This window comes from Dryas octopetala, chromosome 1 (assembly GCF_963921425.1).
Source record: "Dryas octopetala chromosome 1, drDryOcto1.1, whole genome shotgun sequence".
Taxonomy (NCBI): Eukaryota; Viridiplantae; Streptophyta; class Magnoliopsida; order Rosales; family Rosaceae; genus Dryas; species Dryas octopetala.
Window position 1 is genome coordinate 14349954 of NC_141366.1, and position 11380 is coordinate 14361333.

The 11380-nt window shown below is 37.2% G+C and overlaps 3 protein-coding genes across 3 annotated transcripts; 1 reads left to right on the forward strand and 2 right to left on the reverse strand.

Moving 5' to 3' along the window:
• Positions 1 to 847: 847 nt before the first annotated feature.
• On the reverse strand, positions 848 to 2218 carry LOC147298238 (aspartic proteinase nepenthesin-1-like). The gene has a single exon (XM_086246382.1). The coding sequence runs from the start codon at positions 2216 to 2218 to the stop codon at positions 848 to 850; it is 1371 nt and encodes a 456-aa protein (XP_086102508.1).
• Positions 2219 to 3188: 970 nt separating this feature from the next.
• Positions 3189 to 4547, reverse strand: LOC147298239 (aspartic proteinase nepenthesin-1-like). Its single transcript, XM_086246477.1, has one exon. The coding sequence runs from the start codon at positions 4545 to 4547 to the stop codon at positions 3189 to 3191; it is 1359 nt and encodes a 452-aa protein (XP_086102603.1).
• A 1416-nt stretch (positions 4548 to 5963) lies between these two features.
• Positions 5964 to 10649, forward strand: LOC147298240 (glucose-6-phosphate/phosphate translocator 1, chloroplastic-like). The gene is made up of 5 exons (XM_086229390.1): positions 5964 to 7010; positions 7510 to 7735; positions 8256 to 8478; positions 9318 to 9531; positions 10221 to 10649. Exons 1-5 carry the CDS (start codon positions 6483 to 6485, stop codon positions 10230 to 10232), a joined length of 1203 nt encoding a protein of 400 aa, XP_086085516.1. The 5' UTR covers positions 5964 to 6482; the 3' UTR covers positions 10233 to 10649.
• The last annotated feature ends 731 nt before the right edge of the window (positions 10650 to 11380 follow it).

The following is an 11380-nucleotide window of genomic DNA, read 5'->3' on the forward strand; positions in this document are numbered from 1 at the left end:
GGAATCTGGATTAGTAAATTTGGGGAAATTTTATGAAAACTTTTTAGACCTTTTTTAATGTGTTAGTAACCCTGTATGAGGATATTTTAGTCATTTCAGGCTAAAACCAGTGGGATTGGAGAGGTTCATAAGTTCATAACGAAATGAAGAAAGAGAGTTGCTAAACAAACTTGAATCATGGCCATTTTAGCTAAGGATCCTTAAATCGGAGTTCTTTTTGAAAATCTAGCTAGGATTTTTTTTTTTTGGGCCAAGAAATCTAGCTAGGATTTTAATTGGGAAAATAAGAGGTTATCTCTTTAAAAGAATACTTTCTTAATTAAAAATGAACCATATGAAAAGAGGGAAAGAAAAGAAAAAAAGGAGAGGATCTTGTCGTATACTCGTATATGATAAATGGATCATTTCATGATTGACATATGCAAAAGCAGAATTGACCAAATTAATATAGTAATAATTGATAACATGAATGTACACAAAAGACAAATATAAGAAACAAAGAGACCAAATTCTTCAAGAGCTTGGGTTGTCTTGTGTTGTAATCTATTTTCTATGCAATTTATTATTATTGCTAGTTTTTACGTTGGGTTTTATTGTTTGTTCTGTGATATTTTGAAATGAGTAATACTTTCTTAGAGACCTTCAGCCTTGAAAATCAAGGCTTTGTAGTGGTACGAAGAAGTGATAATATTCATGAAGCTAAAGAACAACACTAGCTAAAAGCTCACAAGAAGACATGGAAATGACATTTAAGGTGGTTTATTTTATTTTGAACATAGAGTAATAGATTAACCAAATACTCAACTTTTTTTCTTTTCTTTATTTGAGAAAATGTAAGGGAAAATTATTAGGCTCTCTCAGCTGTGCAATCCTCTGGAACAAATGAGAGCATATTTTGGCCAACATCATATATGAACCTTGTATTCTGCTGTTGAAAAGCTCCCAAGGTTGTGAACCTCTCTGCCTCCATCATTGCCAAGCAGAAAACACTCTGCTCCCTCGCAATAAAAAATGCATGCTCCTCTTTAACATGGAGATCAGCACCTTGAAAATGGAATGTCATCCGCAGGAAGTTCCTGAAAGTTGTTGGAAGTTCATAACAAAGATCGAAAGGGATTTCTGAAGACGATTTTCTTCTGAGTCCAAAGGGCCTAAAATAGTCCAGCACAGCATTCTTAACCACCTCATAAGGACCTCTGACCATGTGAGTCACTGCAGTCCCAGAATCCACAAGGCAGCCACCTTTTCCATCCGGCTTCAATGCAAAGGTACCTGGAGGAAATCCTAACCGGCGGTTCCCAATGCTGATGTCAATCAGATTCACCGCGAATTGTCCGGGGATTGGCAGGTATGGCACGAGAGGAGTGGACTGGAGCCCTGTTCTAGTGGGAATGTCAGTGCCAAATCTTAGATAGGTAGGGGCTCTGTTTGGATCACTGACTCTAGACAAGCAATGTGAAAATCTTCTGTTGGCTATGTTCCCCAACTGAGTGACTAAGGAAAAAGTCCCCATGTTCATGCCTAAAATCCCTGTGATGCTACCACTGAAAGTAGTGAAGCCAGTGTTGTGATTTGCACAACCAAAGATGATGTTATTCACTTGCTGACGCCCCTTCACGCGGGTTAGGAACCCAAAACTGTCCACGGAGACTATACCTTTGGCCTTTGCACCAGTTATATATCTCGTGGCAAAAACACACTCGCCTCCGATGCATTGGAAACCCGGATGGACGCATTGGCTGCAGGGGAATTTTCGGTACGTGCTTGAACCCCGGGGGTCGAAAAGTTTAGGTGTTTGATGGAATCCGATCTCGAGGGGCTGGCATTGTGTCCAAATGAAGTCGCTGCCGGTGTCCAAAAGTAAGTAGTTGAGCACCGGGGGAGTGCCGAGGGTTAAGGCCACCAAGTAGAGGAAGCGTTGGTAAATGAGTGAGCTGATTATGGTGGGATGATATGTGGAGTTGTGTTTTTGTAATTGGAATTCTCTTATGGACTGCAAATGGCCAACTTGGTTTTTGGAGATTTCTATGAGCCTTTGAAATCTCTCTAGTTGGGTCAAGTTTCCCGGGTAAAAAGGGGAATGTGGAGAGTCTCTGTGGATGAGCTCTAGGCTGAAACCACTGGGTTTTGAAATACTACTACTCAAGACTTGGAGATGGGGAAGTGCTAAGATGGAAACAATGACAAGAGTTATGGAAAATGGTAGAGTTGCAGCCATGAACATATTTGTCTTAGACAGGAATGAATAACCTTAGTAATCCATTTTTGTTTTTGGCCTTCTTTTTTATAGTCGTATAAGAAAGTGCACGAGCTATTGGTTTTCTTTAATTGAATTAGTTGGTATCTAAATTTGGTAATACAATCTCAAATTCTAGATACTATTATTTAATTCAAAATGCTAGATATCAGTATCTTTACTTCTCAGTTCTCTCGTTGTGACTCTAAGCCATTCTTCAAGTTAAGTGGTGGGAGAGAGCCACAAGTAGTAGTTCTGAAAACGAATCGGATTCGGATTAGATTTACCTTAATTCAATTCTCAATTCATTTATAATCAGATTATCGAATTTGGATCTTATTCAGATTATTGGATTCAACACATCAATTCATATCCGAGACTAGCATCAGATTCAGATCGAATTTTAATCGGATTCATTTAGAGACTTGAACATAATTGAATTAAATTTAATTAGTATCAATTTTATTGTCATTATTTTATTGTATGTAGGCATTTTTTATTTTGATGTTTGAACTTATAAAATAAGTTTTTGGCTGGAGAGTGATGCTTCAGAGGTTATCCACATGATTCAAGGTGCTGGAGATTGGATACTTGGATGGGCAAAGAAGGTGAGTTGGTTGCATAAGTGAGGTTCTTGGCTGGGCATTTTGAGTTTATTTCTTTTAATTTGAAGCCATGTACGTACGTATTGTAATAATGTTGCTCACTCTCTAGCTAGCACGGTTTAGTTTAGATCGATATATTGTTCGCAAGTTTTTTCACTGTGGGATTACACTAATGCTCTAATCGAGTCACTCGCTTTTCTCCAATATAAGAATTAGATGTTGAACAATATATTGAAGAAGCAAAACTAGTTAGTTTAAAGACCTTCATGTAAATTATTTAGAATTCAATTTCACAAGTACACCAAATTAACTCGCCAAAACTGCAATTTAAAGTATGAGGAATAGAATCAAGGATGGTCATGAGCACAAATCTCAGTAGAAAACTGGAGTGCATTGATGTTGCCATTGTGAGTTACCCTCATATTCTGCTGATGCCAAGCTCCAAGTATGCTCTTCCCATTTCCAGGCAATATTGCCACGCAGAAGTAACCTTCCTGCCTCTCATAGAAGTTCACAAACTTTCCATCAACAACATAATCACCTCCTTCCAAATGGTATGTCAAGGTTGCAAACTGATCAAAACCCGGCGCAAATTTGTAACACAATGCAAACCCTTCAGGCACTTTGCCAATCCTCTGAAGATGGAAAGAGTCATAGTGGTTTTGAAATGCCTTCATCACTTCCCTATAAGCGTTGCGCCCATTGGCATTTTGATCAAGTTGGGGGATTAGGGCGCCCGAGTCTATGATGAACCCACCGGTCCCACCTTGTCTATACGTGAACGTACCAGGTGGGAATCCGATTCGGCGGGTCTCGACAGTTATGTCCAAAAGGTTCAAGTGGAAGTAATGTGATCCAGGTGGTGTCACAAATGGAGTTGTGTGAATGGTTGCAGCTGGTGAGGGTATGTCATTTCCAAATCTCACTATGCCGGGAGCCATTTGGGCTTCGGTGAAAGGTACCATGCAGTATGAGAAACGTTTTTGGGTCACATCGGCCAATTGGGACACCAATGAATCTGGGGAAAAGCTCAACCCCATGATCCCAGAAATGACACCATTTTTCGCAAATTGGATGTTTTGATTATTGATGGAGCAACCGAAGATTAGGTTGTCAAATCGCGTAGAAGTCATAAATGTGAATGTCTCGAAGGAAGCAATGCCTCGGGTTGATGCCCCGCCCCCATACCCAATGTTGTAGACACACTCATTGTTTACACATTGGTATAGGGCACGACCACCTTGGCAAAGAAGATGGCTGCAAGGAAGCTTTCGATATGTCCTTGATTGCCCCGAGTCATAGATGGGAAATCTTTGCCTATAACAATTTACACAAGGTTGGCATTGGGTCCAAATGAGGCCACCACCAGTGTCCAAAAGTAGGAACACACGTGTGCCTGCGGTGCCAATGCTTGCCTGCACCATATAAAAAAAGTTGTCACGGAGCAAAGTGAGGCTTATACTTTCTGGTTCAATTGTTGCATTTGGAGCCGATCTTAATTCCAAATAACGAGCCCTAGCTTTCGAGAATCGAATCAGTCTTTCAATTCGTTCGAGTGCGGTGAGGTTTCCAGGATATAGAGGAGATTCAGGGGAGTCTCTAGGGATCATTCTTAGGCTAAAACCATTTGGTTTTGAATATGTAAGATGAAATACTGAGATTGTGAGGAGGTAAAGAAAGGCAAGAACATGTTGGACTCCTGCCATTATAGGGTACTACTCAGCCTATGAAGCATTTAGGGACTGTTGTAGTCACACTTATAAAGTGTTTTCAAGATATATATATTTATCAAGTTTTGTAAATACTAGGTTGTCAAGATACTGCTTCAATGATTTACCTAAAATGAAAAATGATCCTTTTTTCTTTTAGGTAAATCATTAAAGCAGTATCTGAGTATCTTACCAATTATTTTTTTCCTTTAGGTGAATCATTAAAGCAGTATCTGAGTATCTTACCAATTCCTTTTTTCTTTTAGGTAAATCATTAAAGCAGTATCTGAGTATCTTGGCCGAATTGGTAACACAGTTTGGTAACCAGTCAAAGAGTTGCTGGCATTACTTTTCAGAAACAAATTGCTGGCAATGTATGTCCATGTATGTCTTTCTCTCCATTTGTGCCTAAGGAAGATTTTATTTCTTTGTCTGAATCCTTTTCATATTGCATTGAATATCATACACATGTTCCTTTTCATCTCTCTGAGATCTCTGAGAAAGGCTGAAATTCTCATGGCATTTGTTATTTGAATAAAATTCACTATTTAATGAAATTTTTTAAAACCGACAATTTTGAAGACAATTTAATGAAATATAATTCAAAGAAATATACATAATTAAGCATTCATAAAATATCTCAAATTTGATATCCTAACATTATTAGTGCTACAAAAAGTTGTTTTTGGAGTGAATAAGATTTCCCAAATAGAATTACACAAAGCTATTTTGTTTGCTACAAAGATTATAGGCTAAATTTTACATTTTGTCCTTGTAATTTGGACCAACTTTCCCTTTCTTCATGCACTTTCAATTGTTTTTATTTAAGTCTTACACTTTTATAAACCATTATAATTGAAGGACATGTTGTTAGCATTTTCGTCTATTAATTAAGTCGTTAAATTTATCATTAAATTGCTAGTAGTTTGTAAAATATATGACAAAAAACACAATAGATTTTATGGTTTAATAACGAAAATGCTAACGTGTTATCAAATTGTAATGTTTTAGAAGTACAAGACTAAAATAAGAACAATTAAAGAAATAAACTTTCATGTAACAGGGATATGACTAATTTGGTATCTCAACCTAATAACATAATGACACATATGTTCTTATTTTTATCACATTAAACTTTTTTCAATTTCAAAATAAAATCTATCTCATGGGATTTCAAATCAGCCCATATAACTATTACAGGTTTTTTCCACAATTGAAAGTATAGGCAACACATGATTGGTTAGGACCTAGGAACCATCAAATTAAGCATATACCAATCTACAGCATATCAAACCCCACAAAGCTACCTTTCAGAAACAGAAACGTAGAGTTTGTAGTACTCCCTGTCAAAGTAGGGAAAGTTGATGAAATACTTTAATGCAAAAGATGCGCACTCACATGACTAGTAACATACTTCTCTGTTTGGACTTTGGACTGAGATTTCAGAGACGAAACCCATCGAAATTGTAGATTTCAAAGTCCCACAGGAACACACCCCAACCCACCCCTCTCCACCAAACCTGACCGTCAAAAAAATTAATTATAAAAATTAAAAATCCTTTTTTTTTTTTTTTTTCTCTGTATCATTTATTTATTAGGCTGCTCTGTTTTCTGAGAGCTACTCCGATTAGCAGTCTGAAAAGAAAAAAAAAAGAAAAAAAATATTTGCTTTCCTTTATTTTATTCAAGGCCTTGATCTTTACTATATATTGAAAGATCTACTACAGTTTTCTGGGTTTAAGTGATTATTCTAGCTATTCAAGTCAAAGCCAAAGTTTTTCTCCTTTGTTTTTTCCTCCAGCAGCCTTGAACTTTTGTTGGGTTCCTGCTTTTCTCTGCCAAAACCGACTCTGACGTATTGATCTTTGGGTTTTTTCTGTGTTTCAGAGAAAACCCACTTTAATTTCATCCAAAGATTTAAGCTTTTGCATCATGATTTGCTCTGTGAGACAATACTCGACGGTGACAAATGGGTCTGCTGATATCTTTCTGCGGCAGAAAACTCGGCCGCCGGTGCAGAGATCGTTGCTTCTGCCCTCTCTTCCGGTGCAGCACAAGTCTCAGAGATCAGTTGTTTCGGTACAGAAGGCTTTACACGTGTCGGCGATCGAGAGCTTTGGAGGGTGTCCAAAGCAGCAGCCTCGAAGAAGTTTGATAAAGTGCGAAGCTTACGAGGCAGACCGATCGGAGCCGATCAAGTCGAACATCGAGCTTCCGAAGGCCGAGACTCGATCAGAGGCGGCCAAGAAGCTGAAGATCGGTGTGTACTTTGCTATGTGGTGGGCTCTGAATGTGGTTTTCAATATATATAACAAGAAGGTCTTGAATGCCTACCCGTTCCCTTGGTTGACCTCCACTTTGTCTCTGGCATGTGGGTCTCTGATCATGTTGATCTCTTGGGCTACAAGGATTGCTGAGGCGCCCAAGACCGATTTCGAGTTCTGGAAGGCTCTGTTTCCTGTAAGTTGAATTGGGTTTTATTTGGTTGCTAGTTTTTCTTTTACTCTTTTGGTTTTGGGTGAATGATGAACTGAATTTACTGAGAAATTGTGGGAATCTGAAAGAAAGTGAAGTTTTTAACTTCTTGTGCTTTATGTTATGGTCTTTAAACTTTGATATTTAAAGTGAATTAAGATTTTTGACCGTCTTTTATAGTGAAAATAACCATTTTGTTTGGTTGCTGAGAAACTTAAGGAAAAGAAATAAAGTGAAGTTTTGATATTGAAAAATAGGAGTAATTCGAATACAATAAAGCCATTTAGTTTATTCGACTTAGTTTAGTGGTTGCCTCTGTTTGAGAGGTCTCAATTGCTGAAAAAGTTTTTAAGTTTTTTTGCCAGCCAACAATGACTTAGAGGTTTTGGTGGTTTATTATCAATTTTCTTGAAATTTCTATTTTTTTTTTTTTTTTTTTTTTGGATTTGGATTGTGATTTTATTGTATGCTGTTTTCACAACAGGTTGCTGTGGCACATACAATTGGACACGTAGCTGCCACTGTCAGTATGTCTAAGGTTGCAGTTTCTTTCACCCATATCATCAAGAGTGGAGAGCCTGCTTTCAGTGTATTGGTTTCGAGGTTTCTGTTGGGTGAGAGCTTCCCTGCGTCGGTCTACCTGTCCCTCCTTCCAATCATTGGTGGTTGTGGTCTTGCTGCCTTGACAGAGCTTAACTTCAACATGACTGGTAACCTTTATTTTTCTTTATAGGAAATGGAATTGTTAAAAAAAAAAATTCTCGTTCTTGTTATTTTAAGTTGGTACCTTGTATTATTTCTTTTACAATCTGTGTTAGGCTATGTTGGAAAAGAAAAAAAAAAAATATATATATATATAGGGACTTCTTCGCAATAAAGCCACTTTAGGTGTTACTGTTGCCCCATTCATGACCTAAACACTTAAATTACGTATTTTGGCTTTATACATTTTGCAACCAGATTAAATTTCCATTCTTCATATGGTATGATCCTTTTTTTTTCCCTTTTATCTGAAGTTAGGTGCCATAGCCAGCATCTTTCTCTCTCTAGTTTCTCCAAAAGGCGGGATGAGTTTTTAGCCAGTTGCATGGTCTTGTTGTGGCTAATTATTCTGTCATTAAAGTGGGATTAAAGTGTCATTCTAGAAGGTTATTTGGGCTGAAATGTGATTTGGTTGTTTTTCTTAAGGTACTAGAGTCTTACATGTGGTCCTTTTACTGTTTGTTTCAGGATTTATGGGGGCCATGATATCAAACTTGGCATTTGTCTTCCGGAACATCTTTTCGAAGAAGGGCATGAAGGGGAAGTCTGTTAGCGGAATGAACTATTATGCTTGTCTATCTATTTTGTCTCTTGTAATTCTCACACCATTTGCAATTGCGGTGGAGGGACCTCAGATGTGGGCAGCTGGATTTGAAACTGCTTACTCCCAGATTGGACCCCAATTGATATGGTAATTACATATTTGTCATGTGTCTACTGTTTGGTTCCATATTTTCAGTTCTTCAGTCTGTATTTGTTTTTCCATGGTAGAAAATAAGGAACATGGTAAATCAATAATTGAAAGTGTTGTTCCATGGCCGGAACAAGATAATCCATATGCAACAACTCTTGTGAAAATATTTTAGGAGTGTATGGTTTTGTCCTGTAAGTCTTTGAATTTTCTCTTAAATAAATGCAATGTGACAATTTCTGTCCAAGCCAAATCTCTTCTAGAGATGTCCTTGATCCGCTTAAGTAGGATGCACATGATGAAAGGGACAATGCATGCTGATCTTGGTTGAAACGTAGTGCTAGAAGTTCATCTAATTAGATGACCATATTCTTACTGATTATGAAGGCTTTCTACTTGCAAACAAAGTAGTAAGTTGTGAACCCTCTTTGATATTTAACTGATAGTTATAATAGGTTCCTGCAATCAATTTTTTTTTTTTTGCTGAAGGTTTGTAGCTTCATCATTTATTTAATACAGGGTCTCTTATGTTAATGTAATGGTATTGGTGGAGTTCATCGGATAAACAATAGTAAAACTGTGTTGATTTTTTAAATGCTTCCATGTTTACAGTTGAGGTGCTAGTTACTCATTATATAGGCCATCCATAATTTAGATTTTAATTTCGAGTACGGAAACATCAGGAGATGTTGTTGCAGAGACCATATGTTGTAAATGTTATTTGGACCCTTAATCATTAGGAGCAATTCTATGTGTCTGTTCTTGTTTAATATGATGATACATTATTTTATTTATAATTGTCCTCTAATATATTAGTTTCTGTTGATTGCACGCAATAGGTGGATGGCGGCTCAGAGTGTCTTTTATCACCTCTACAACCAGGTGTCCTACATGTCCCTGGACGAGATTTCTCCCTTGACATTCAGCGTAGGAAACACCATGAAACGTATATCTGTCATAGTATCCTCCATCATTATATTCCGCACACCTGTCCAGCCTGTCAATGCTCTTGGAGCTGCTATTGCTATTTTTGGGACATTCTTGTATTCCCAGGTAAACCCATGTTCTCTTTATGAATTGAGCCTGATTGTTCAAAATTTATTCATGGCTTTTTTGCTTCATTACCGCCCTTAACTTTTTACACGTTTATGATAAATTTTTTTGGTTTACCATTATTTCCTGAGGTTTAAATTATGTTGTGGGCCACTATTGTTTTCGTATTGTAACGTTTTCTTTGATGCAAATTGGTTTACTCTATGTAGATCTAGACAAAGTCTATTTGTCTGCTTTCTTTTCACGGCTTTGTTTGTAGGGTGTGGGTTGTACACGGGCTTATAATAGTAATGGCATTGCAACATTACACTCGCTGTTTTCTTTGAACTAGACTTGCTACTTTATAATTGCTTCAACCACAAAATCTACCCCAAATAGCTGCCTTCCCTACCTTGGATTTGCACACAGAGATTCCTTGATTAAAGGTTAGGTAGAGCCTTGGCTCTGAACTGGAGCCACTTGGGGTGCATGTGTCTGATATTAATACTGGGGATGATCGTGCTCCTTTGCTACCAATAGGACACTCGATTTGTTTAGTGTTTAGGTGACCACTGTCATGGTGTGCTTGGACCATCAAAGCCTACCTAATTTTACTTGAATTGACTAGTTTCTTCCATCATGTATTCTACCCTTTATTTAAGTTATGAAGTCATGGTTTCAGCCTAAACATTTTGTTCTCTTTTCTTCAGGCAAAGCAGTGAGAAGCTTGGACTTGGGAAAGTCATTTACATCAAACATAAATGATGGGAAAGGGAGGGGGCGTGGAGATGTGGTTTAGGCAGAGGCAGTGGAAGAGTTGCTGTGAAGTTCCATGGTTGCTGGTTTTTTGGTCATATGAACCAGTAGTGTAATTGTAGATAACAATAATGATTGAAACAACATTACTGTTATACAAGGGGGACTAGGCAGTGTTTTTTTTGTTTTTCTTCTTTTATCCAAGGAAGGTTGTTGAGAGAGAAATATTTCAATAAGCAGGGACTAGGTGTGGACCATCAATGTGGACCTTTTAGGTTCTAATGTGGACCATCAAGGACATCACTGTATTCGCATTTCTTGTTTAGAATCTTCAAATATGATTAGAGCATATTCCAATTGGTTTGGTGGGTATGCTTTGGCCATCGTGAGCTTTGTATTCAGGATTTTAATAGAAGTCAGTATCATCCTGGTGCAGGTTGGCTTCTGTGGCAGTTTTTCCTTATTGTGTGTGCTCGAGATGTTGGAAAATGTCTATTTTAATTATTAATGATTTGTTGTGCATGCACTTATTTTAAATGAAAAAAGATTTTATGTGATTATAATACCACTAATTTAAACAAACATGGGGGTGATCATCGAGGGTAAAGATTTAAGGTTTTTTTTGTCTAAAAAAATTTAAGATTTAGATATTGATAATTATGTATGTTTTATGATTTGTATGAATTGGTAATGTCACCGACATGTCACATTGCAACACAGTCAGCATGTCACATTGTAACACTGCACCAAACATTGGTTTTCTATGACTTTTGAGTAGCTAGACATGCCACATTTTCACGTCTTGTCAATAAATAATTTATTGATCTTTCCTATCTTTATTACATTCTCTGCAGAGATATTGACAGTAGGAATTGAATAAGGTGCGTAGGCATTTCTGTTATTATATTAAAAACAAAACACAATCTTACATTGGAAATATATAAATTCGAAGATAATAAATGTGTGCTTACTTTGTGTTGGTGTATGTTTACGTCTGCATGATGCTGACAAATAAAATATTTCCTGTTCATGTAAAAGAAAGAATCCCATTCTCTTTTGGATAATGGAAAGGGTCTTGTTCATCATTCATATCGTCTTTTCCTTTTATTTAACC

Coding starts and splice junctions, on each gene's coding strand:
- LOC147298238 (XM_086246382.1), bottom strand. CDS start 2,218: ATGGCTGCAACTCTACCATTTTCCATAACTCTTGTCATTGTTTCCATC.
- LOC147298239 (XM_086246477.1), bottom strand. CDS start 4,547: ATGGCAGGAGTCCAACATGTTCTTGCCTTTCTTTACCTCCTCACAATC.
- LOC147298240 (XM_086229390.1), top strand. CDS start 6,483: ATGATTTGCTCTGTGAGACAATACTCGACGGTGACAAATGGGTCTGCT. Junction 7,011..7,509: donor TCTGGAAGGCTCTGTTTCCT/GTAAGTTGAATT, acceptor TTTTCACAACAG/GTTGCTGTGGCACATACAAT. Junction 7,736..8,255: donor GCTTAACTTCAACATGACTG/GTAACCTTTATT, acceptor TGTTTGTTTCAG/GATTTATGGGGGCCATGATA.